Source organism: Mercenaria mercenaria, chromosome 5, assembly GCF_021730395.1.
Source record: "Mercenaria mercenaria strain notata chromosome 5, MADL_Memer_1, whole genome shotgun sequence".
Lineage (NCBI taxonomy): Eukaryota > Metazoa > Mollusca > Bivalvia > Venerida > Veneridae > Mercenaria > Mercenaria mercenaria.
In genome coordinates, this window is record NC_069365.1 from 4,842,878 (window position 1) to 4,870,751 (window position 27,874).

General features: G+C 34.9%; 1 protein-coding gene and 1 long non-coding RNA gene across 3 annotated transcripts; both read right to left on the reverse strand.

Moving 5' to 3' along the window:
• Nucleotides 1-762: 762 nt before the first annotated feature.
• Nucleotides 763-26,260, reverse strand: LOC123556313 (potassium channel subfamily K member 2-like). Of its 2 annotated transcripts, none has more exons than XM_053542538.1 (5): nt 26,099-26,260; nt 25,254-25,415; nt 24,711-25,043; nt 2,128-2,303; nt 763-1,652 (listed from the first exon to the last, which is right to left on the reverse strand). In XM_053542538.1, exons 1-5 carry the CDS (start codon nt 26,238-26,240, stop codon nt 1,608-1,610), a joined length of 858 nt encoding a protein of 285 aa, XP_053398513.1. In that variant the 5' UTR covers nt 26,241-26,260; the 3' UTR covers nt 763-1,607. The 2 variants fall into 2 exon arrangements, with proteins under 2 accessions (XP_053398513.1, XP_045202858.2); XM_045346923.2 differs by lacking the exons at nt 763-1,652; nt 2,128-2,303 and adding exons at nt 22,390-22,743; nt 23,644-23,819.
• LOC128556841 (uncharacterized) lies at nt 3,650-9,636 on the reverse strand. Its single transcript, XR_008370863.1, has 3 exons — nt 9,499-9,636; nt 4,312-4,479; nt 3,650-3,707 (listed from the first exon to the last, which is right to left on the reverse strand). It is a non-coding gene; the product is annotated as an uncharacterized LOC128556841 (long non-coding RNA).
• Nucleotides 26,261-27,874: the final 1,614 nt, after the last annotated feature.

Below are 27,874 nucleotides of genomic sequence, written 5' to 3' on the forward strand. Positions count from 1 at the left end.
TCATTTTCTACGTTAACTTCGTTTCTAAAAGGGACATTGACTGAATAAGTTTGCAGATGGAGCTTTAAAAACAATTATTCAGGGAGGACCTAAATCTTGTAGCATAACTGTATTATACCAGGATCATCAGAATGACTTTCACGATGTTCATGTGGCAGAAAAAAGTATGCCAGTAGCTTGTGGTGGGTGGGTCTTAAATTTTTTATTTTAATTTTTAAAATCCGCCGGCAATACAGTATAAACTATTTATTGAACCGACCTCCAAGTTGTAAATGACCACCAGATTTCGCAGTTAGGCTTTCTTTGAACATACGCCGCCGGCATATTGAAAATCTGTTGGCAAGGCACCACGAATTATTCATTAAACAAAGACCCCAACAATATAGCGACGTGTTTCAATGAATCCCCAACCACTTCTGAATGTATTGGACTTAGCAGCTACAAGTACTCGAGCCCATTTTCTGATACACGAAAGATGACCAAAATTAAGATTGTGAATAGATTTGGCCGTTCTTCGTCGGCACTTAATGCATTGAATAAAACTGATTTCACAATGTATCTTGTACAGAGCAGACTGCAACGAGCATTCAGTTTCTAGTTGTTGAAGTGGCGCTCTGCACAGGCATTGCGAACATGTGCCCGATTACAGTTGGACATTTGATGATGAGTTGGCAGGGATTTTCAACAAGTTTAATATTACGACCGTTAGTTTGACCAAGTTTAATTTCTTAGAAATCAATCATGACTATAAATCAGGTTGATATTTACATTCAGTTATAAAAATGATATAAACAATGAAAAATGTTTTTCTGTTGACGTCTGTTTGTGGTTCACATCAATATTTAATTATGAAAGACGATAAAGTTTTAGAAATAGATATCATAAAATTCAGTTGTGTAACTAATAGAATATCAGGGGAATGTGTGTTACAGTAGATAGTTATACAACTACCAGGCAAACATTCTTCTAAAATCCTAGTCATGTTTAGTTCATTATGAAAGAACACCATTAAAGACAAAATTATGCTACCAAACTACGTAAATTCTGGTAATCATGATTAAAAGCAAGTGCTGATAAAAATTACTTTTAAAGTTGTTCGGTTGTCAGGGGTAATTTTGTGTTGAGAAATATGATCGGTCCTGAACAATTGTTCGGTTTCCGAATTAGAAGGGTTTACAGAGATATTTTTCTACTGAAATAATGAGTCAATTTTGGGACCGAAAATTTTGTTCAGTTTGTAGGGGTTTCCGATATTCAGGGGTTCCTGTTTATAGGGGTTTCATTGAAATAATAAATGGAAGAGAACGACTATTGTATTATTATTGTATTATTTTTGTTACTTAATACATAATCTTGGTGAAAAACTGTATAGAGAAACGCTTCTTAAAAACATTGAGCAAATAGTATCATTTTTGCCTATGTACAATATAGCCAAGTTAGCTCGCTAGCAGAAGCGCAATCACAGGCCCGGAAACTCTAAATACAGTTTCTTTCAGCGGTGATCATCAAGTAGAGGTGATTACAGACAATAATTTCTTGCATGCTGAAATGGCAACTGTCAGCAATGCCCTTTCTCTTTTTCCTCCAAAATACTCTTTTCGTTATTTTTACACCGCAACTTCTGTAAGCTCCGGAACATCATGTGCTTCATTCTGAAAGAAAGAGAATGTAGGACAGTTATAATTAGATCAATGCCACTTTATAAAACTAATGTCAAATTCGGGGAAAAGCAGTTCACTAAAGGATTGAGTTGCAAGCATTCATATAATAGATTAATTTAGATGAACGTACCGACAGGCATGGTCACAAGTAGCAACTGACGCATATAAATTATTTGCCGAACAATGTCTACGGTGCTAAGCAAGCATGGATGAAAACATCCACCATTGATTCGCAGTACGAAACCGCATTAGCCATTCCACCACAGATGACTCTCGGATGTATTGTGCGTTAAATCTATAAGTTATGAATAACTGCCATTTTCCTAAAATACTACAAAATTTAGAATATAATTAGAGAATCTGCAAATGTTTATCTCTTTACAAAACTATGGAACATTTTTTAATTGCTAGGAAAATGTCATTAAAGTGTGCTTCAGTTACTGTGATTTGTACAAGTGTATCTTACAGAGTTAGCATCAGCTTTGCTTTTTGTCTTGTCCTCAGCATTATCAACTTTCTTAGCCTGAGCTTTGAAGAAGTCTCCTACTAGACTTAGCAGCATGGAGAGCCAGGCCAGTCCGAACAATATCCATACGCATGTCACCAGCATGTAGAAAACACGAAGGTCCGAATCATTTTGACCTAGGAAAATAGTATAAATAGAGTTAACGGCTGCAATATGATACTAAACAAGAAAATATTATAGTATGTATTTCTTTACTGTTAAAAATGCTTTAACTCATACCATTAGGAACAGAGTTAGGACGTAAAAGATTGTACATATGGCTCTTTTTGAATTTGAAAAACAATTTAGAATACACATTGAAAGTCGTTGAAGACTCAAAAGAATACAAATCGCATGAAATATTGAAGGACACGCGTGTTTTATATGACTAAAGTTATTGAATTTACCTGTACAAAGTCGCCTAAAACCAACTGTTGTAAGTGTAACGATGTGTAACCATGCTTAAAATAATCAGTCTTCTACTGCTTGGAAAATTGCGCAGAATCAATGAAACACAAAACAGGGTGGAAAATTGCTCTTTTCCAATTGCTTCATTTAGGATATTTTGGAAAGATTGTTTCTTTTCTAGTTTTTATAAGGTTCCCATTTCTAAACGATTGCTCAAGAATTTAGGGCGTTAAGGTTCCAATTTTATAGCGTAGAAAACAAAAAATCCCCGCCGCTGTAGTTGTCGGTGAAACAATGTCCGTATCCTGAAATGCATAACACAATTTTACAAGTCATACTAGAAGTGTAAACATTTTCAAAAGGTATTTAAAACTATAGTTTGTGTTTGTTTTTTTTTTTTTTTTTCTTATTTCTTTAAGTTTTAAAATAAATTCTTCTTGATTTTCTTTGAATTTACTGCAGTATAATACCACTTTTTACACGCCGACATTTATTCATTAAAGCAATGCTGGTTTAATCGATTTCAGGGTCTTACTCCCCAAAAGCAAAACAATGTTTTTTTTTTTTTTTTTTTTTTCTTGGAATTTGTTTGATAAAATTTTTAACATTGCAAAATTTCCGGTAATGATTGAAAAAATAGCATTTACTACTTAGTATCTGAAAATTATTGAATATGTTTGAAAATAAAAAGGTTTTATCTGCTTTGGTTAAAGCAGTGGTTTTTGCCCGTATTCATGTGATTTCTTCTAATGTACAACCTGAACGATGTGGAATACACTGAAATGGCTTTTTAGTATTAATAAGCTTAAATGCGTATGCCCTAACTGTGCATGTTTATACTATATCGTTACTATTCATATTTGTGCGGAACTTTCATGTTCTTATAAAGTCTTACCTATTGAAGTAACAACTGTAACAGAGAAGAACACGGAAGGGCCGTAGTCCCAGTTACTCGCACTTGATGTGTACGATCCGCTAACACCCGAATCGTACGCTTCAATAACAACGAACCCGGGGCCGTTTCCGCCCATTTACTCGCCTTGTGTGTCCGAGGTGCCATAACCCCCCGAATGTCCTTCAATAACCGCATTAAAACGCTGTTAATTCACTGGCTGTTACACACGTATTGTCAGCTATAAAGTCAATAATAGAATACAATCGACCGTAAAGAGCATGCTTGATCGGGAAGGCTAAGATGCTCCTGGTGAAGGCTCCTGGTTCGCTTCCTGGCTACTTTCATTGCGGTAAGTCCTTGGGCAAGGCACATTATTGCGAATGCCTCAGTCGTAAATGGGGTACCAGTGAATTGCTGGGGGTAAGGCATTTTAACTGTTCTTAAAATAAGGTTGCTCAAAAGCTCTACAGAGCTTATGTTCATTGTTTCACAAAGCGACAGTAAATAAAATTCACCTTAACCTAGCTTAAACATTCAGTCCGGTAGCTGATATAATCATGGACCTTATGACACTGCATGGGCTTCTCACAAAAACGGACGTACAAGATGTACTTCATTATATTTTAAGAGGTATTTCAATGGGCTTTTGATTATATAACAGCAGCCTTAATTGCTCGGTTCAAAGTGTTTAATGTAGGAGTGATATTGCGTACGGTGGTATCACAGTTTCTAAGAATTTATCTAAAAGAAGTGTACCAGATTCTATTACGAATAAGTTTGTGATATATAAGTTTTTTTAATGGTGTGGTCATCGCGGGAAAATGTGTTTTCTGAAGACTTACTAAGAAATTGTGAAAATCTAGCTGACTGGTTGGAAGATATTTCGTCTTCATTATCTTTCTCGAGGGCCATAAAGATCGCCCCTCCAATCAATAAATAAACAAGAAAGATCGCCTGAAGTATGCATAAGGTCAACCAGTGCATTCTGTAGTCTCTTTGGTTGATCTTATCTGCAATTTACAATAAAATAATCTGAGCCTTACAGAATTAAATAAGTAAAACCATATTTAAACGCCTACATTATGGTTCATGCACTGCAGTTATTTGTATCATTCCACGATATTTGAAGCACACTTTTTGTACTGCAGCGACCACAGTAGAATGGTGATAACGCGACAGTACAATGATGATAAAGCGACAGAACGATGGTGATGACGCGACAGTACGATGGTGATAACGCGACAGTACAATGATGATAACGCGACAGTACGATGGTGATAACGCGACAGTACGATGGTGATAACGCGATAGTACGATGAAATCGATACTACGATACCGAAAACGCGATATCACGATATTACGATGGTGAATACGCGACAATACGATGGTGAAAACACGATAGTATATCGCATTCTCATCATCGTATTGTAGCGTTTGCGTTATCGTAGTATCGCGTTATCATCATCGTAGTACCGCGTTTTCGTTATCGTAGTTTCGTGATTTCGCATTTTCATCATCGTACTATCGAGTATCGCGTTTCAGATTAATACATTCAAAGGCGATGGTCCTAACGGAATTCGGTACAAAACCGCTGTACGTGTTGGCCAATGGGCTAAAAGGCATGACTGACGCAGATTTGTTATTATAAATCGCATTACTGTGCATGTAGTTACGCTGAACCTTCAGATTATGGCTAAATTAATAATTTTATCATATCTTGGTCCCTTAGTACTGATGCTTTTGCTAACGATCCCATAGCTCTGACTTATGCTGAGACTTTCATGCGATACCGTGTGCTTTTTATCTCCACTGTGAAAAACAAAGGCGTCCAATCCAAACGTTCTATTTGTTTTATATTGTTGGTTCTGGTACGTGATCACATTGTTATCATTTTGATGTGATTCCTAGGTGAAGTCACAAGCCGGCGGGAATTCAGCTTTTGGCCAACGAACGCTCAAATATGATTGTAATATCAAGTATTGTGATATCTTGGTGTGCTGTTTCCGCGTTTTCTTTACCAAACCCTGTGACTTGAGCCCAGTTCTAAGCACGTCAGGTCGTTATAGACAGTCTACTATAGACCTAACAGTCACAGAGTTCACACTTTACGGTAATGTTGAAAAAGCAAGTCATTTGTACACTTTTTAATAAATCTAAAATGTTACTTTGCATACATCTTTGTCACAAATAAAAGATTAACTGAGAAAAGTGGTCAAGTGGTCGATGACTTCAAATCACTTGCCATTTTACGCTGTGAGCTCGAAACCATACTTAACTGTAGAATTCTTTCATATGAGGAAGTCATCCAGCAGGCTAAAGGAAGGTCGGTGGTTCTACCCAGGCGCCCGCCCGTGTTTAAATAATGCAAGGAGGGGCACCTTTGTCTTCCCCACCATCCGAAGCTTAAAAGCTGTTATATGACCTGTAATTGTGTCGGTGTGACGTTAATTACAACAAAAATCATGACAACCATTAATATAAGTCTACAGACTTATAAACTAAGACAAAACTCTGTGATATATCTCAACTTAGTTAAAAAATTAAAGTTTGTCTAACATCAATATATGTTAATAACAGCTTAAACTATTTATGCTTTGTTCCGTATTATCCAAATCTATTGCTATTGCACTTATATTTCACTAGTTTCATCATATATTCAACTGTGAAAATGTAAATATATTGAAAATATAAATAATTGATGACAGAATTTAAATTATTGACTGAATTCCCACTCTGACAGAAATCAATTGTTATTTTCGATTTTATAAAGTAAACTAAACGGTTTATGAAAATACGACTTAAAGCGGTCAAGCCCAGTGACATGGAGTGTGACAAGAACTCTGACTTACACTGTATAAAATTATCTATGTCAAGCTGCTAGGGTATATCATATTCACGTGAAGAGAACAGAAATAATTCAAATTATTGTAAATGATATTTGACAGGCATAGCTATAAGACAAGTAAATTGTTTCTCACTTATGAGAAGAGCATGCGTAAGAATGACTATATATGTGTCAGGCTGTGCAATAAGCTGAACATTACATAATACATACGTGTACGTACTTACTAAATTAAATATTAACGCTGCCTGTGTAAGATAATCAAATTTTGATTGTCTATTTATTATATAAGTTTTTTGTTTGAAATTATCAAAATACACACATTTTAATTCGGGCATAGTAAGTATGACTTTTTCTTCAATAGTCTCAATATTCTAGTTGTTATAAGATCAAATTACTGTCATTTTGAAGAAAATGTCTTCCCTTTTAAATTTTCAGCAGCAGACTATATACAGATTTTCTTTACTGTCTGAAACAAGCATTTACACATCTAAAAAATGTTACCAAAATTAAAAAAAGTTTCAATATCAATTCCAGATACCCATTAATTTATGTCACAATTTGTTCACTTAAACAAAATAAAGAAGAAAATCGCGTAAAACGATGTTATAATTAAAGCAGTATCTAGAGCTTACACAATTTACCTTGGTAAACTTAAACTCCTCCAGTAAGATGAAAATAACAAAACATTTTAAACTGAAATATCCATTACAAATTTAATACTGGAGTGCTTATTTGTTAATTAAAGCACTGGTATGTGTTAACCATCGGATTACTTCGGATTATATATTATAATTGAGAAGTGAGCAGTTAGCATTTGCAGCAGCTACAGCAGTTATTACAAAAGATAATAGGTAAGGGTAGATTTCTCGGAAGCACAGAGCACCACAAACAGCTCCAGAGCCACGCATGGCAAAATAAACCAATAATTCCAATAATAGTAATCATTTAATGAATTATATAAAAGAAAACGCAGACTTCAACAAATAGCTACACATGTCATTCGATCATGCACTTTTTCGTATCTAGAGACAAACCATATAATAAAGTGATAGAAGGTAAAATCAAGTAGAAATCTGGATATGGAATTACTTCTCCCGTCAGGGGCAGACAACTCAAATTATTGGTATTGTCGGCAAATCTCTTTTTAAACCGTAATATTTCGTTTAGGGTGTTTGGATTTTTTAATGTCTACACATAGTCTAGTAACAAAAGCTTTTTCATCCATGTAGAGAAAATCTACACTGACTTCCATAATTTTAATAAAAACACTCCTTATGCTTATGTTTTGTAATGAAACCGGACAAAATCGTTTTATTATTCATCAGTATATCAATGCAATATTAAAGCAATACAAATCAATTAAATGTTTTTGAAAAAGATAAAAAAAAAAAAGATAATACATCTTGATTTATATACAGTTATCGATCCTTCCTTTTTATTAAAATTCTTGAAATAAATATCTGATATGATATTCATTTTTCCAAACAAAACCCTTCAGTAAAAAAAAATAATCACAGTTTTGAATTATCCGTGATCGAATATATCGCGCTTTTTTCTGAAAACCATAAGTTATCTCAATCAAAAGGGAGGTAATTGGTACGTTGTACTATATCGTGACGTCATTTTAGCAAGAATATTAGAATGCATGATAAATCATATACATTCTAGCACCATAGGACTAACTTTCAAAACATCCTTATTTGTGTTTACTCTGATGCCTTATCAACCCGTTTTGGTGACAGGGAAGTTTTATCGAACAAGTAGGTTAGGTTGTAGGCCACTAGTCTGAAAAAAAAATGTGATAATTCACACCAGAACAAGGAAACTTGCATTTTAATTTATATTTCTGTTTCAGACTTTCTTTGCAGTCAGTATATAAGGTTTGAAGAAATTCGGTCCATGGGAAAGACTAAAACTTTGCGGTATTATTTTGTAATGTTTATAGGTAAGGACATTTGCCACAGTGTCTATAATGACTTGTGGCAATTTTTTCTTACAGACAGAATTTCTTCACTGACAGAGAATAAAATCAAAACCAGAAATATGAAATAAAACAAATCATACCCAGGAATTATCTACCCTTGAAAGACTGGAAAATCATGTGACTAAAAAAATAATAACTTGAAGGGCAGATAATTCAAGATCAAGCCCGGTCATATGACAATACATATTTCCGTTTTAAAACTTGACTCTAAGTCAGTACACAAAGTTAAAAAAAAATCTGTCCGTAGGAACATGTTTGCCTATATACATAAAGAAAACTGTCCAATATGTCCTCGACGTAACACATAATTTATTCCAATATCTTAAACGTTAACCTAAAGTTAATGCCATACAGAAATTTAAATAAATCATATCGAAGTTCCCTCACTTTTAAAAAGTCACAAAACGCATTATAGTAGATCTAATATATTTTTTTAAAAATCAGTACGAAAACTATTTAAAAAAAATCAGTACGCTAATAACTCATGAACCATAAAAATAGCACCATTGTTTCAACAAAGCTAGATGGGGTAATCTTTTTGTTTTCATTTGAAAACACAATGTAAAGTTTACGATTTGTAATACTTAGTTTTAGATCATTTAACACTTAACATACAAATAATTTACAAAGTAATCTTACTTTAATGTACTCTACAATAATAATACATCGATTTCTACATACTCTAATTGTTTTACCAGCTTTTTAGAAAGCTATGAACGATTCGACTTTTTACGTTGGTGAGATTGATCAAATTAGTTTTACGAATGATGACGTCATAAAACAGTTTGCCTTGTCTGTTCGACTGAGTCTCAAGGTTCGACCATATTTTGAAATTTACAAGCCGGGCTATATTTGCATGTATTTAAACAAATCCAGTGTTACCAAACAAACAGATAAACATTGTTTAAAAATGCCTTTTAACAGATATGGCATCGTTTCGACCAGAACTTTAGCTGAAACTTATCTGACTATTAACTGGCTCATGTGTCTTCATCCTAAATATCTGTATTCGATAAAGCTAAATCATTAAATGATGAATGAAAATCTATTATGTACAGATAATTTATTAAAATCAACCTATGAGCAATTATGTATTAAGTACGTATTTCTTGGCAAACAAGCTGACCATAAATTTCCTTAATAATGGAAGAAACATTGTCATTAATTAAGTCTATCGTTGTAAGTTTGATTTCTACTTACATACAAAAACACTGACACTCTCGACAGTACTTTGGGCTGATTCTAGTGAAAATCCTGAGAACAGCTACCAATAAGTCTATAAGAATAATTTTACACGCATCCAAATCACAAGTAGAACTATATGTTTGGGCGCTTTTTTATACTCTATGCTAAAATACAGTCTAGTAGGATGAACACCACTAAATCCGGCTGTTCTTCATTTCATGTAAAATCCATTTATTTAACAGCGTTTTTATTTTCGACATTTTTTAGCATATCAGAATTTCAGAGACTTATATTCCCTTAAAGAAGTATATCGCTACTAAAAAAGGAAAAAGAAAAAGGGGTGTTAACTTTTATATAAGACAGCTAAAATTCGGTAAATACAACCGTCTGATTTTTCTCCTTTTCACTTCTTCAAATCTCTTTCTGAGACATAAAAAACAAGAATAAATATCCAGTTCCAAACACTTAATGTTCCTACGCCGCCATTTTTTTATCTAGCATGCGATAGGAACATGCCGATTTCGATAGAATGCTACAATTACTTACTAAAAAGAAAACACGAATGCTATCGAGCGGTCACGATGAAAGGAAAAATAATGAGGAATACTTATACTTAGACTACTTTTGACCAAAGTAGGTTTACATTTAATTTGGTGGTGATCAATTTATAAGTGAATTTTATTCGGAATTAACATCCTTTCTCAAGATATACCTATTTCAGAACGACTTGCTTAATTCCTTTACAACACATTGAGAACACCAGGAGAATTGAAACTAAAACTAAAAATTATACATTACCTTTAAAAATAATCTTAAAAGGAGTATGTAAAATCAGTAACGTAAAAAGCATAAACTGTTGCTAGTGGTGTATGTGTACTGGTGTAAGATTGGTTGTTTGCGTAGTGTCTAGTAGTATCAAATGTATGTGAAGGTGAAAGTATTTATGGTAAATGTTAACTGCATGATATATTAAAATGAAAATACCAGACTAGTACTGTAAGTACCGAAAAAAAACACACTTAGTAAATGACAATTCCTCTCCTGTTTTAACTATATAAAAAAAGACTATCGCGAAGACAGGTGTAACCTAAAAATAAAATGGTCAATAGTTGTGTGATACCTTAGCAGTAGACCATAATGTAAGCTTATGCAATGACTAAAATGATGTATTATTTTCATAAATACGTATTTCGTCTTTGTTAAATACAGTGACAGGTTTTGGTTGTAACTTTTAACATAGAATTTTTAGAGAGTGTAAATTTGCGTTTGTCTGATATACTCATAAGCATAAAATAAGTGTCCTTTTCAATGGCTCTTTCAAATAAAACAGAACGATAATCACCATGCATGTTGCATTTTAAAAGCACACGAGACTCGCTTTCTATGATTTCGCAGAATGGGCATAAACGGTCTTTCAACGCAAGATTTTCACAAGATTTTCATATCTACCAATTTCAATTCTGATAGGGACAACCCCAAATCTGAATTTACTTTTTAGTGCCGATCTGTGTTGTGGCGGTAGTATTACATTGCAGTCACCTTCAATGAGCTGTATGTTCTGCAGAGAAAACAACAAAACAGAGAAGTATCACGATAAAGTAAGGTGTTAACAGTGATAGACTGGGTGAAATTACCAACAGGAGTTAACATTACATGCCGAGGAAGGTAATACAGTCTACTTTCAAGCAAAAATATAAGCTGGTCTCTGGTTGTCCGCAATGACAAAGCGGAGAGTTAACAATATTTCGTAAGAAAAGATGATGGTTAAGTCCACTGCATTTCATACGAAGTTTAGCATGAAGAATTTGTGATTTTCTACTTCCACAGTAATAATAAGAGGAAGTTTGACGTTGGTCGGCCTTAAGACGCCTCTTTAACACACTAAGCGATGTCATCCGAAAGATCGTTCCATTCGCGCACAGTCAAAGGAAGAAAGGAATTGAAGTATTGTGAAGTGCGAGCGGAGATCACCGGAATTGCGAAGGCTGTAACTAGAAACTGACTGGCGGCACGAGACTGATCAGAAACGAAGGAGCAGTGCCTCTGCATATTTGGAAAAACATGATAATCTGTGGTCGCACCTTCTATCTTCATACAGTGGTACTAACTTGGTGGCTCCAATTACGATTCTGGCACACTCATTTTCAATTTTGTCAAGTTGTTCCTTTTCATATCATGTGCAGTTGTTCCAGATTACATCTGCATATTCCAAAATAGGTCGTATAAAGGAAAAGTATATCGTTTCAAGAGATCTTCGATCTAAGACCATTTTCAGCTTGCACATAACATGAACCCTTTTCCAAGCCTTGCATGTTATGTAGTTGATATGATGATACCATTTACAATCATTTGACAGAGTGACACCAAGATGTTGATAATAGGAAACCTCAGGAATCTGGAGTCCTGCCAGAAAGAGGGGTAGATTGCTTTGCGAGAAAACAGTAAAGATTAAGGTTTTGCAGGGTTGAACTGTACTTACCATGTATCGGCCCATCTGGATATTTTCTGGATGTCCGTCTGTAGTAACTGAGTTGCCTGTTCAGGTTGGTCAACAATAATTATTCCTTCTCTTAAGAAGGAAAATTTTAATTTGGTAAGTCACACTTGACTGAGCTACTGATATCGAAAGCTGTTGTCATTACAAGCTGGCCAATTAAACTCCGCGACCTTAGAAATAACCTCTGACGTTAAACTATTCTTTCCTAATTGAGGCGACTCTCTGACTAAACGCGTTGCGTGGAATACATATTACTAAACCCTAGGATGATTGATTGATTCTTATATTTCCTCCATTTTTGAAGAATATAATATATGTACATTCAGTCGACCAGATAGACATATATCAGCAAATTTACATGTAAAGAACTTAGTATTATCGTCACCATCAAATGCATGGTTAATATGTGAAAACGAACCCCATTGCGACTCTCTAATTATGCGCAACAAATTCACGCATCGAGTCGTAATAGATTGACCGGGTCAATGTCTTATTGCCGTATTTACTCTACTGAAAGTGGTAACAGATTTAACAATTTATGTTAAATAACTAGCGTAAATACTTACTTGACATTTTTGGCAGTATAAAACAGACATTGCAACCAAAATTTTACAAGATGATCATTATATACTTATATAGATGTGCCCTAGAAGGAACTTTTGCTATGCTTTAACTTGTATAAAGGCTAGTATCATCAGCAAACAAGCTGATCTCACTGCCAATGCCAACTACAATGTCAATAATAAAAATCAAGAACAGAAGAGACCCAAGAATAGATCCTTGGGGGACACCAGCACCAATACCTTTCCAAGTAGAAGAGGTTCCAGGAAGGATAACCCGTTGGCGTCTATTGAAAAGATAGTTTGACAACCATTCAAGTAATAGTAAAAATCCATTAATACCTGCATTTTGTAATTTTACAAGAAGACCTTTGTGCCAAACCTTGTCAAATGCTTTGCTAATGTCAAAAAAGACAGCCCCTTCATCTAGAGCTTTGCAAAATGTATTGTAGAGAAAGATGAACTGACTGACACTGGAGTGGTCGGGTAAGAAACCAGACTGCACCGGGGTGAGAAAATTTGTGTCATGAAGGCGATTGTAAATATGTTTAAATAAAACTTTTTTCAAACACTTCACAGCTGAGAAGGGATATAGGCCGGTAGTTGTTTGGGAGAGATGAGTCGCCTTTGCTGAAAACAGCACACGCGTTTGCATCTTTCCAGGACAGAGGAATCTTTGCTGAGTGTAGAGAATAATTGAATAAAGAGAGAGGGCCGGAAAGTTGCCGAGAAGCCTCGCACAATATACGGTTACTAATTCCGTCGGGACCAGAAGCCTTGCCTATTTGTAAGTTTCTAACAACATCAACTTCATTCTGGATATGAGTCACAGATGATAGCTGGCGTTCAATTGGAGGGATAGTTGGATACGGTTGAGTTTTACCGTCATCATTTAGTTGAGTGATTTGCAAAGTGCGTACATGTATTTAAAAGGTCAGCCTTTTCTGCATCACTTGTGGTTGGCATATTCGTGACAGGATCGATAAGGGTTGGGTTGGGATAGAAACAGAAGAATCTTTAGTTATGGAAGGCTTCAATGTATTCCACCAGTCTTTTGAAGAGGATGTGCAGGTTTTAAGTTTGCCTACGAGTTTAATATAGTACGTAGATTTGGCCTTCTTGATGGAACGTATAGTGTCATTACGGATCCTTCTAAATTTAGACAAGTGCTCGTCAGATCCCGACAGTTTTGCTTTTTTGTATGCACGTTTACGCCTCCGAATACTCCGTCATATTGTGCTTGTCATCCATTGGACATCTCTAGGACGTACAGTAACGATTTTGTTTAGAATAAGGTTTTTACATATCGATAAAATTGTGTCTGTTATGTTAGAAGCGTACGCATTGATATCTGCGTTGGAACACGATTCCCAATCTGCTGACGAAAGACTTTGTTGCAAGAGGTCAAAGTTGCATTGATTGTACATCCAAATAAGCCTTGTAAACGTAATTAGCTTAGGTTTACAGAATTTAAGAATACAGTACGTGGGACAATGACATCTGAGCTCCTGTTCCAGGAAGTGATCAGATCATTGACACCGGAAGCTACAACAAGTCTTGGATTAAAAACAAAGAAGAGGTCAAGTATAGAGCTTGGGTTTTCTGTAAAATGCGTTGGCTCTTGGATCAATTGAGTGAAAGTGAGAAAGTGAGGCAATTTTCAAATTGGAGCGTTGGTCCACAATGTTCCAGTTGAAATCACCTGTTACGGTCATGTCATGAATACCGGTATCGACAGCAAGAGAAAATGAATCATCTAAAAGAGTGTTGTAGACAGAGTCAGAACCTGGGGGACGGTAAGGTTCCGAAAAAAAGTATCCGTTTGTTGTTGCAAAGAGAGAGTTCAATCCAAAGGCATTCCAATCGATTGGGTTCGAGGTCGGGTCTACGTTTGAAGTGTATGCAATCCTTAACATAAATCACCACTCCGCCATGACTGTCTCCTGTCTGTGCGAATCGGTGGATGGAAAGAATGTAGGAGAAGGTAATCATTTGAGATAGAATCATTTAACCAAGTTTCAGTGAAAGCTAAAATATCAAAGTCAGTCAGCTCAGACGCAAGGATATCAATCTTGTTGTAGATACCAGAACATGAGGAGACTGAAGAGATAGAAGAGATAGAAAAATGACTGAGAGATGGTCCAGGATTTTTGTGAATATCACCAGCATTCATAAGTATCATGTATAACCAGAGGTAAAAATAACTTGGAAAAGGCACCATATAAGATTTTGGGCAAAGATGACGTTGGTAGTGTAAAGTGAGGTATTCGGATGCACTCTCCGTGAGGGGTAATGGTTATAGTGTACTGTATTATATGTATGAAGTATGTTATAATATACAGAAAAGACAGAAAACGTTTTATAGAATAAGCACAAACACCAAATCATGTGCAGCAAAAACAAAAAGTGCGAGGGGCATCTATAGCAGATCATCCGAGATTCAATATGAGTCTTTTAAAGTATGTTCACACTGAGCCATACAACATAACAATCAGATAAATATTGAAGACGACAAGAGCCTCTGTTTACATTTGTTTGAAAATAATCATCACCACACATCATCAACATCATCATCATCATCACCAAACCATCTGATTATCATCAACATTACACATTGTTCAAAACGTTTGTTAAGATCATCAGCCCCATATCCACATCATCATCATCAACATCATCAATATCAACAGCAGCAACAACATCACATGAAGATGTAGTTAATTAAAAGAATGATTTCTCGCGGTCCTCATTAATGTGTTAATTTGGTCATTTCATATATGAAAATAAATAATTATATGAACGGTAGCTTAGTATTAATGCAAGAATATTTCAATAATTCAGTAGCATAAAACAGTGAATTTCCAATATGTCATTTAAAAATATGTTTTCATATAAAACTTTAAACAAAATGTTTGTTTACGATGGTATCAACAAAAAAGGGTTCAAGCCTCTTCATAAATTCAATATTAACAAAATGACATGGTTTATATAACACATGTTAACGGGCCTACACTGCAATCCATAATCAGCAGACCGTACAAAGGTATGTAATGTAAACTGTTATCGTCTAAAGGTAGATATATCAAAGCCACTTATACTGCACAACAAATATTCGCAAAGGCAGGATCAATATTTGATTGTACAAGTCATATGTCGAATGGAACCAGTTCTTCACTTGCAGAAATTTTATGAACAGACTGGGTATTGTCTTTTATTAGAACTGTTCCATCATGCGACAACAATCAAGTCTTTTATTTTTAACAAGCTGGCGCGCGGTATACAGGGCAAAACTACGCTGCTTCGTGAAATCTTCGTTTATGTACACTCCGCTAAGGCCACTAGGGCTTTCAATTTGTCCTAGATTTATACAGGTGTTGACGTGAGCGATATGACGTGAATTTAACGAGAATGGCACGAGGTCGCCCTTTCTGCATTCCAACACGGTGAGACCGATCAATATCTGTTAGTGAAATGTTCACGCCAATTTCTTTGCAAACGGTAAGAATTTGATCGTCGGTATTTTCATTTGTTGTTTCTGGCATACCAGTGATTCGCAGGGAATTCTTCCTACTGTATTGCTCAGCAGCATCAGATTCAGACTGGAGTTTTGAGACCTGGCGTCTTAAGTCCAGATTTGCATGGTTAAGGTTTGAAATCTGAGCTTTTAGTTGCGCATTGTTTTCCTCCAGCTCAACGATTCTATCATTCAGACATTTTAGTACTCCGTCGACAATGGCCTTTACTGAAGATTCGACCATTTGATTAATAATAGCAGACATATCAGCCACAAACGATGATTTCAAAACGTCAGCGATCTTTTCAAGATCTTGGCCACTTAAAGAAAGGTTAGCAGTTGGATTACTGGCCATAGGAAGATCATCAGATAATTCGACGGCATCCATATTTGGCTCCAAATTAGGATCAAAGCAAGATTTTTTTAGTTCACTGTTGTCAAAAGGTGACGACATATATCGTTTCTTGGAGGACTTGGACGCTGGTGTCGAAACTGACATTTATATTTGAGTGCCACGTTATTATTGTTGCGTAGTATACCAAAAAGAAATTTCAGCGAGGGGTGTCCACCTGATGTCCACTGGATGTATTCATGCGTAACACAAGTAGTCACTGACGATAAAAATTCAAAATTTCAATAATTTCTCAAAAATGTCACCTTGCTTTGGAATTAACAGAGTCATCTTCTTATTCCATATAGACACATTTCCAGTTCAAAATTCGATCCAGAATTTGGCCAAAATCACAAAAACAAGCAAATTATGATCCGGAAGAAAAACAAACGTCAGCCATGATCACGTGACAAATTCGCCTGTTAATACACACTTTCTTTTGTGTTTGAGTATATATAGATTAAATTGCAAAGGTGACCGTATACGTCCCTGTTGAAGGCCACAATGCATTTCAAACCATTAATTCCTATACATGACATAACAGATGAATATATTGCCTTAATTGCTATAAACATTTTACTTGACACACCTTAGTCACTGAGCCGTTTCCATAGTTTATCCCGGTTAATGAAGTCATACGCTTAACGAAAATCTATAAAGGCGCAGATTGTTGACAGCTTCTTTTTCTTACTAGTATCTATCATATTTGTAAGAGAAGAAATCTGGTCGACAGTACCTCTTCTTTCTGAAACGATTCTGTTCATCGACCAGGAAATTACTTGCCACGTTCCAGTCACTAAGGCGCGTATTTAAAATATTACAATATACTTTATAAACCACTGAAGCAAGTGCAATACCTCTATTAGACAATATCGCTTGGATTTATAGATTATGAAATTTGAATTGGGTTAATAACAGATATACTTCATATTGAGGGAACAATCCCTTTGTTAAAACATATGTTAAATAAAACATGTAAAAACATCACGGATGCATCATTTTTAACAATCTCAGCCGGGAGATCATCAACTCCACTCGCTTTACCAGTCTTGGCATCATTAACTGCCTTCTTAACTTCCATTATACTAATACACTTTGTTAAGGACCTTCGGTTTTCCCGTGGGCTAATCCGAGGTGGCGAGTTATCTGGAATGGGAACAGGGTCACCAATAAATATCAGGAGACCGACACCACTGACTATTTAGGGTAAGTCAGAGACTCTTTGGGGAATCTTTGCTCCTTTTATTATAAATATCAGCAGAAGCCGCACACAGGTACACTCCAGCTGAGTCAATAATTATTCCTAAGAGACTGATAATCAAAACAGTATGCAGTCTAACTAAGTCTTTTATTTATAGTAAATATGTTCACATGCGCACAATCAATGTAGAATTGTTCCAATTGTTCGGTTTAATACCTCTTGTATTATCCAAATTTCATTACCACTTAAAAACTTCACAAAATCACTTAATGTCACTTTGAATGAAAAACAAACACCAAGTTCAAGTAAAATTAAGAAAAAGAGCCACAGCTATGACTGTGCATCTATTAATTTTACCAGTAGAGAACTTTATATAAAAATCTATTATTTATCCACTTTGTAAGTAAAATCCAGATATCACAAATTATTTTAAAGAAATTAATTAATTACCAGATAAGTTCATTATAAGTCCAAAAGCAGAATAAGCAGCAGAATAACAGAACAAGCAGAATGTGGTGTGCCAAAAATCACCCCTTTTTAGCTCACCTGAGTTTTTCTGATCACTCGATGTCCGGCGTCCGTCGTCTGTCTGTCGTCTGTCTGTCTGTCTGTCCGTCAACATTTAGCTTGTGTATGCGATAGAGGCTGTATTTTTCATCTGATCTTCATGAAATTTGGTCAGAATGATTACCTTGATAAAATCTAGGCCGAGTTTGAAAATGGGTTATCTGAGATTAAAAGCTAGGTCACTAGGTCAAATCAAAGAAAAACCTTGTGTATGCGATAGAGGCTGTATTTTTCAATTAATCTTCATGAATTTTGGTCAGAATGATTGTCTTAATAAAATCTAGGTCAAATTTGAATATGGGTTATCTGGGGTCAAAAAGTAGGTCACTAGGTCAAATCAAAGAAAAACCTTGTGTATGCGATAGAGGCTGTATTTTTCAATTGAACTTTATGAAATTTGGTCAGAATGATTACCTTGATAAAATCTAGGTTGGGTTAGATTATTGGTCATCTAGGGTCAAAAAGTAGGTCAATAGGTCAAATCAAAGAAAAACTTTGTGTATGCGATAGAGGCTGTATTTTTAAATTGAACTTTATGAAATTTGGTCAGAATGATTGCCTTGATAAAATCTAGGTTGGGTTAGATTATTGGTCAAAAAGTAGGTCACGAGGTTACATCAAAGAAAAACCTCGTGTATGTGATAGAGGCTGTATTTTTCAACTGATCTTTATGAAATTTTGTCAGAATGATAGCCTTGATAAAATCTAGGTCAAGTTTGAATATGGGTCATCTGGGTTTAAAAACTAGGTCAAATCAAAGAAAAACCTTGTGTATGCGATGGAGGCTGTATGTTTTAATTGATCTTCATGAAATTTGGTCAGAATGATAGCCTTGATGAAATCTAGGTCAAGTTCGAATATGGGTCATCTGGGGTCAAAAGCTAGGTCACCAGGTCAAATCAAAGAAAGTACTTGTTTATACTCAAGGTTTTTGCTCCAATTTTAATGATAATTGGTCAGAATATTTTTTTCCACGAAATCTCTAGGTCAAACATGTTTACACTGTTATGGTGTATTATGGTGTGTTTCTCAGGTGAGCGACCTAGAGCCATCTTGGCCTTCTTGTTATCTGATCAGATCAGGAGGGCCTGCTAATCCCTAATTACCACTAATCTGATTAGTTAATTAACACCCTGAGGTGATTAGATTGACACTTGTGTCTTGTTTAACTCCTCCTCTTTTTGATTTTTCTCCAAAAGCAAGAAAATCAAAATGTAAATTATTAATTAAAGTTAACCTATGTAATACACTTAAATTTCTCTTTTAATGAGTAAAACTCCAATTCTCAATTCAATCTATAAACCCTTTAAATTCTATGTCCAGTTTTTTGTACATGTAATGGCCTAGATTTCAGATTTTACTGGGTTAATGACTCTGGCCCCTTTTTTATTACTACAAGTAAAATACATATAATTTGATACTAAACAGTACATCAAAATGAAGCTTATAACATTTGGGATCTTCCTATGTAAATATTTCCCAGAGATATTACTTTGTATTGCTTAGATTGGTTGTCAAAGATATTGTCAACAGGTGCCTGGAAATTCAATATGGCTGACCTTTAGATGACCAACTACTGAGAACCCTGTTATGTAAAAGAACAAACAAACTACTAACTGTTTTTCAATCATGTTTACAGGGACTTCCTTTGATATGTAAACAACTGTTTTAAGGAAGGAGATATTATGATAATTATCAGTAGTTGGGCCCTAATTGATCACAACTGTCTGCATATACAGATATATAGATTATATAGTGAAAGTAGGTCAAAGATGGACAGGTTAAATAAACAAAACTGTTTCTGGCAAAATCTACTAAAGTCCATAAACATGGCAAGAATGCAATTGCACAAGGCTAGATTTTGATGTTTTGTGGATGATATACATAATTTTATTCTCAGTAAGACTAAAATGTGTGATTAGGTAAAAATATGAATAAACTGCTGATCTAGCACAATCTATTTTTAGCAACAGTCTCTAATAACTTGAGGGAAATACAATTTTGAAGGTTTCTCACAAAATGGACTTGTGCTTATGATAAATCTCTGCCAAAAGCATTATATATGGACTTGCACATGTACTTCATTGTGTAACTCAATGACCAGGGTACATAACCTATAGTTAATAAAATAATAAAACAATAAAATAATAAAGACATTTTAACTAAACTAGTCCCACTAAAACCCGGTTCTCAACAACTTATTAAATGGCATGCTCTCAACATCCTGAATATGGCTATTGCTATCCAGATCAGTACTTTTATCAACATCTGAAAATCTAGAATTAAACAAAGAGCTAAAATCTGACTTCCATTTTTCTAAAACATCAGCTAACTTGATCGAAATATTTCAATTATTCGAAATAACTTCCATCGGAATCTGTTTACGCTTTGCCTGATTAACACCTATCTTCCCTATAGTTTTCCAAATCTGCGGTTGGTCTACATTACAAAATACTCAACATACCTTGTTGCATGGAATACCAATAAAAGCGCTTACTCCTTTGAACTTCCTAATAAAAAAGTTTACGTTTTTGTACATAAACTGACTTCAACCGAAGCTTACTACTTCTATCATTACATTTTAACCATTTTCATTAATACAGACGTTAGCGCATAAATCAGATAACCGGGCATTCCACCGAGGCTTAACACCTAGGATTACAAATACCAGAAATTATGATATTATTATACATGTTTTGTTTAACAAAATGACTTTGGTCTTGATGAACACTGTCAATGTCCGACTGTGTTTGCATACCTTGTTCTAATCTATTGATAGCATTAGTGATATTATTCAGACTTTGATTGTCTCCTAAAAAGGTGCTAGAAATATACGAAAGGTCAAACTTTTCGTATGTATTTACAGGAGCACTTTCACAGTCATCATATACAGCATTTTCCCATGTCAAATTCCATGATAAAACCGAATGGTCTGGCAATGATGTTGGTAAAAAAACTATTTATAATGCCAGAATTATTTATGACATCACTACTCCTAAAAATATTGAAACAAGAAAATCTATTCACACACTCATGATTGACAATACAGTAATCGACAATAGCAGATCATTTTGTTGATATCGAAGTGAAATCATTAGTCTCAAAAATTCTGTCATTTAAATGCACATATTTGTGTTAATTCAAAAGTCAATAAAAAGTGTATCATAAAAATTGGTTTTATAATCCGCCACAGCTCTTTCTGGAATATCTACCCCAAATATATAATCCTCCAGATTACCACATTTACTATTGAAATCTCCGCAGATAAAAATAAGACCATCATTTTGGTATTAATGCACATCTGAAAAGAGATTACCATAAAAACTATAAACATATGTTTGTCTTTTGATTTCAAGTGATTTACAGTAATTTTCTCGGTGTAGCTCGTTAAGTGATATTAGTTCTTGCTATATAGGTTGTTCTTTGAATATTGTCTAGGTGAAGCTTTTCATGTTCAGCACAATTGCTGAAAACCACTGCGGTATACTCGATGATCGGCCGTATAAATGTGAGCTAAAATTGCTGTTTAGCTGAAATTTTATATTTCTTTTATTAATTGATGGTTTGTCAATATCAGATTGTAGAATTTGTGAAGCATGGTGATAATTTTATTGTGCCTGACGTAACAGGTGGAGGACTCGATCATCGGTAGTTCTTATACCAGTACTGTGGTGTTTTTCTTGATGCAGTCTCCTCAAAGGTATTGAGTACATACGTTTATTGTTTTCTTGAAATTTGATTTTGATACAAAGTTACAACCACATTTTGTGTTTTACATGCTATGCCTTCTTCGTGATACGAATTAACCTGGTGGGAATAACTTTTATGTACACTATGGTGTTACCCTGGAATATGGTAGGGGTTAAGAATTAGATTAGGTGCGCACATACACCAGAATAAGCTGAACAATAAAATGAAACAAGAGAATGAAACAAAATATTAATAATTAATTAATAAGCAAATAACGTCATCATCAGTAGTTTGCAAGTGTATGTTATACAAGTCGTGACGGAGAATCTATAAGGCTCGCTTTTCATTTTTAGTGCTTTCTGTTTGAAGTATTTATGGACCGGATCATGAATATTTATCACAAAAGCATGATACGGGATTGTATTTCAACATAGTACAATACAGAATTCGGCCTGTTCGTATTTATTAGTGAAATACAAGGCATGTCTTTTACTTGATACAATAAATGGGTTTAATGATACTACTGGAATCGATGCTTAAATACCAGTTATAACAAGAACAAAGAATAATGAATGGAAATGAATAAGATTTGTGTTAGCACGGCTTGTTAATATTGCATTATGTCTGTATCTTTTTCTTTTTAAATATATGTCTATATACAGTTTAATTCGCTAGAAAAAGCACACGGAGACCCGATAGACATGATTATGAAATGTTAATTGAAATATTTCGTGTCGATTTTACAGGTATACAGCTACCTATAATTTCTTTTTCCTTTAAAATGTTATTTCCTTTATTTTACATTGCAACTTCTGTAAGTTCAGTGCCATCCTGTGTTCCATCCTGAAAGAAAGAGGGAAATCACTTTTTAAAACTAATGTCAAGTTGGGGAAAATGCGATTCTCAGAAGAAATATTATTTCATAATTTATATTTCATAATATTGTTGTTTAGGTTAAATTATCGAGGCAACGTAAAACAGCAACTGACACACTTAAATTACTACTGAATAGTGGCAATGGTGCCAAGCGAGCATGTCTGGATGTTTCCAACTTTGATTAGAAGTAAGCAGTCTTGTCCGGACTTTCCGCCACGAAGAACTATCGTAGGCATTGTTTACGAAATATTTAAGTTTACAGTAGATGCACATTTAATGGTAAAACACGTAACACTTATAATCACTGTCCTCCTTCGGCCACAACTGGGGTGAATTTTTCAACAAATTCATTTTTACCAAGTCTGGCAGAGACTGTACATATGACACTGAAAAATGATACATGGGTGAAATAAGTGTGAGATATGGATCAATTTGAATGTATATTTATTCAAAAGCGCAAACTTTATTTCTAAGGCTACACATTGGGTTTCCCAAGTTACTACTTGGGCCCCAACGTTGCAACGTTTTTCTCGATTCTGCACAATTATTTTTGATACTTATTCGGATATCTTGCAAAAATAATAGATAAGACATTTGTACCATTGGTTGTACCATTGGTAACTTTTACTTTCACAGAACCAACATTTATTGGATTCTTGAGAGAAAAATCTTTTCGCATAAAATGTGTGAACGAGTCGCTTTGTATATTTTGTGTTATATTCTGAAACATTAAAGAATTCTTCTTACGATTCAAGTGAGTTTCGTCGCCTTACAAAACAATAAATCTAAACTATTTTAACTGTCAGGTAAAGAATGCATCAGTTTAAACTTTAACAGAGATTTGTAAAAAAACAAAAAATATCTCACAGATTTAGCAACTTCTTTGATTTCTGTGATGTCCTGTGCATTATTAATCTTATTAGCCTGGACTTTGAAGAAGTCTCCGACTAGATTTAGCATCATAGAGAGCCAGGCCAGTCCGAAAAATATCCATGCGCTTACCACGAGCTTGTAGTAAACAGGAATGTCCGAATCACTTTGGCCTATGAAAATAAAACGAATAAAATAAGGGTTAACGACTGCAATATGAGCAATACAATACTAAACAGGAAAATATTTACGTTCTTATATTTTACGTTAAGGTAGTTCTGCACGTTTTGATCGAAATTGTTTCTACAATGTAGAACTTGATTAAACTCTGATTTTTCAAAACTTCAGAATATACCTAGAAAATTCAGCAAATAAAAAAGATAGGGTCGTGTATTTGATTTTTTGCTAGACTGATTTGAAAAATAGGGACCTCACGCAATACTTCATAACGGGAGTCTATGGGAAAATCATAACATTCATAACATTTTCGTGTATAGAAATTTTTCTGCAATGTAGATTTTGATAAAACTTCTCACAATTGTAAATAAAGACATGGCCTATGATTTGATGAAATAAAATGTATAGGTCCGTGTTCTTATTTTTGAGATATTTGACCATGATTAAAGTAAACCGGACATTTCACGCTAATTTTAAGAAATTATTTTGTATTATTTAACGTGTGATATGTTTTAATATCATATTTCGACTTTAGAAATATAGCAACAGAACCACTAATAAATTTACTCACAGGTTGCGATTAATCCATAAAATGATTTTCATTTCCGTACGCCGAATCCAGTCTATATTCTACGTTTTCCGGAAAAATGACGTTACGCCATCACTTCCGGTTTATCAAACGTGCAGAACTACCTTAAACATAAATTGCTATAATTATACCATCAGGACCAGCGCTTTTGCAAAAATAACTGTATGCATGCCGTTTTAAATTTGAACAACAACAAAAAACACTACAGAAGTGGTTGAAAACTCAATAGAATACAGCTGACGTAAAACACTAATGCACGCGCGTGCATTTTATATGACTAAATATTATATGCATTCACCTGGTACAAAGTCGCCAAAACCAACTGTTGTAAGTGTAACGATCGTGTAATACCATGCTTCTAAATAACTCCAATCTTCTACTGCTTGGAAAATTGCCGCAGGAATCAATGAAAACAACACAAAACAAAGGGTTGCGAAAATTGCTCTTTTCCCAACTGTTTCAGTTTTAGGATATTTTGGAAAGAATTGTTTCTTTTCTAGCTTTTTGTAAGGCTTCGTCATTTTCTCACCGACTGCTCCAAGAATTAGGGCGGTTAAAGGAATCCCAAGTATAGCGTAGAAAACAAAAAATACCTGGCCACCTGTAGTTGTCGGTGAAATGTGTCCATACCCTGAAATAAATAATACCATTTCACAAGTCATACTATCAGTGTAACATTATTTAACACTATAGAAAGTGTTTTGTTTTCGTTTCTTTATAGTTCAAGATAAATACTTCTTGACTTTTTTTTCATTTACTGCGGTAGAATATCAATTATATACGGGAAATCCGCATATAATTCATGTCTGTGCATAACTTTCACGTTTTAATAAAAGTTTACCAATTGATGTAACAACTGTTGCAGAGAAGAACACGGAAGGGCCGTAGTCCCAGTTACTCGTGCTGGAAGTGTCTGAAGTCGCTACAACACCAGAATCGTACGCTTCAATTACCGATGTTGCAAACGTTGATAGTTCACTGGCTGTCACACACGTATTGTTAGCTAAAAAGTCAAAAATGCATTGTGAATCACAGTATAAAATCGGTGGTAAAGAAATTGATGCGGCTTATATTCAGAAGAAGCCTCCTACGAATACAGTATGTTTTCATGCATTGGTCGAGAAGGCTAAGACGCTTTCCTATGGAGGTGAAGGCCCCTGGTTCGCTTCCTGACTTTTCCCATTGCGGTGTGTCCTTGGGCATGGCACTTTATCGTGATTGCCTCAGTCAACCCACCTGTAAATGGCTACCAGTCAATTGCTCGGGGTATGATATAATTGGTTTTCAACTGTTCTTAAAGTAGGGTCTCCCAAAGGCTCTATAGAGCTTATGTTCATTGTTTCATAAAGCGACAGTAAATCAAATTTAACTTACCTACCTTTTACATTCAGTCGGGTAACTGATAGAACCATGGACCATCTGCCACTGTATTATTTTCTCAAATTAAAACGGATGTACAAGATGTACTTCATTATATTTTATGAGGTATTTCAACAGACTTTTGATTAAATAATCGCTCGGTCCAAAGTGTTTGATATAGGAGTGATATTGCGTACGGTGGTATCATAGTTACTGAAAATTTATCTAAAAGAAGTGTACCAGGCTCGAATACGAATAAATATGTAATATATGAGTTTTTTTGAATGGTGTGATCTTCGCGTGAATATGCGTATTCTGAAGACTTACTAAGAAATTGTGAAAATCTAGCGGACTGGTTGGAAGATATTTCGTCTTCATGATCTTTCTCGAGGGCCATAAAGATCGCCCCTCCAACCAATAAATAAACAAAAAAGATCGTCTGAAGTATGCATAAGGTCAACCAATGCATTCTGTAGTCTCTTTGGTTGATCTTATCTGCAATTTACAATAAAACAATCTCAGTCTTACAGAATTAAAGAAGTAAAACCATATTTAAATACCTACATTAAGGTTATTAAGGTATTAGGCCCATAATGGAGTACCTTCTTTTTGAAGAGTATTCAATTCCTACCATAAACCTACTTTGACTGCAATTTTCAGGGGGGCGTAGGTTCAAACCCCACTGGGACCAAATTTTTTTCCCCTTATTTTCCTTTTTTCTAGTAAGTTTTCACTTCTTTTAAGACTTGTTATTGATTTATTGCATAAAAATGGGAAAAAAATCTTTTGATAAGCGATTTCTTGCTGTTCAAAGTGAATTTACATCTGAAACAGAAGGGGTAGAGTTAGACATCGTTAAAAATACTGAGTTACATACGGTAAAAGTCCTTTATTTTGCCTTCAATCTTTAGATTACATATTGTGGAAGAAATGAAGGTAGGTTTTACTTCTGCCCCAAGGTTATTTTTGAAGGAAGTGAGCAAAATTCAAAACAGACCCACAGCATTCGACCTTAATTTTTCAATGTTGGAGTTAGAATTCTGTCACATTTTACCCGTTTACTTGAGGCTCCCTAAAAATATGATATTGACAGTTTTATTTTAAGTTTTATAATTGTTTACCAGTAGTCTGATGTTACTTTCATAAAAAATAATGGTATAAGGAATTCTCTGTAAACGTTTTAGATAAAGGCCATCACTATGAAATTTGTCCCCACTTGAGCTTGAGGAAATACCATAAATTACACAAAATTTATAAAAAACGGCACGGTAAAAGTTTTTAAAAAATTGCAACAAAGTGCGAAGCACGGTCAACTGTAAGAATATACCAAGCAAATGCCATTTCTTAAACATTACTATTAGGGGCCTAATACCTTAAGGTTAAAGTTATCTGCATTATTCCTCGACAGTACAATGGTGATAAAGCGGCAGTACGATGATGATAAAAATGTTGTTGATGATAACACGACAGTACGATGATGATAACGCGAGAGTACGATGATGATAACGTGACAGTACGATGGTGATAACGCGACAGTTCGATGATGATAACGCGGCAGTATGATGGTGATAACGCGACAGTACGATGATGATAACGTGACAGTACGATGGTGATAACGCGACAGTACGATGGTGATAATGCGACAGTACGATGATTATAACAAAGTTGTTGATGATAACGCGACAGTACGATAATGATAACGCGACACTACGATGGTGATAACGCAACAGCACGATGATGATAACGCGATAGTACGATAATGAAATTGCGAAATCACGATACTGCGATAACGAAACCGCGATATCGCATTTTCGTTATCATAGTATTGCGTTATCATCATCGTAATATCTCGTTTTCGTTATCGTAGTTTCGTGATTTCGCGTTTTCATCATCGTACTATCAAGTATCGCGTTTCAGATCAACACATTTAAAGGCGATGGTCCTTACGGAATTCCGTATAAAACCGCTGTACGTGTGGGGTAATGGGCTAAAACGCATGACTGACGCTAATTTGTTATTATAAATCGCATTACTACGGTGAACCTTCAAATTATGGCTAAATTAGTTATTCTATCATATCTTGATCCCTTAGTACTGATGGCT

Coding starts and splice junctions, on each gene's coding strand:
- LOC123556313 (XM_053542538.1), bottom strand. CDS start 26,240: ATGCATTGGTTGACCTTATGCATACTTCAGACGATCTTTTTTGTTTAT. Junction 25,416..26,098: donor TAGATTTTCACAATTTCTTA/GTAAGTCTTCAG, acceptor TTGACTTTTTAG/CTAACAATACGTGTGTGACA. Junction 1,653..2,127: donor GCAAAGCTGATGCTAACTCT/GTAAGATACACT, acceptor TCTTTCTTTCAG/AATGAAGCACATGATGTTCC.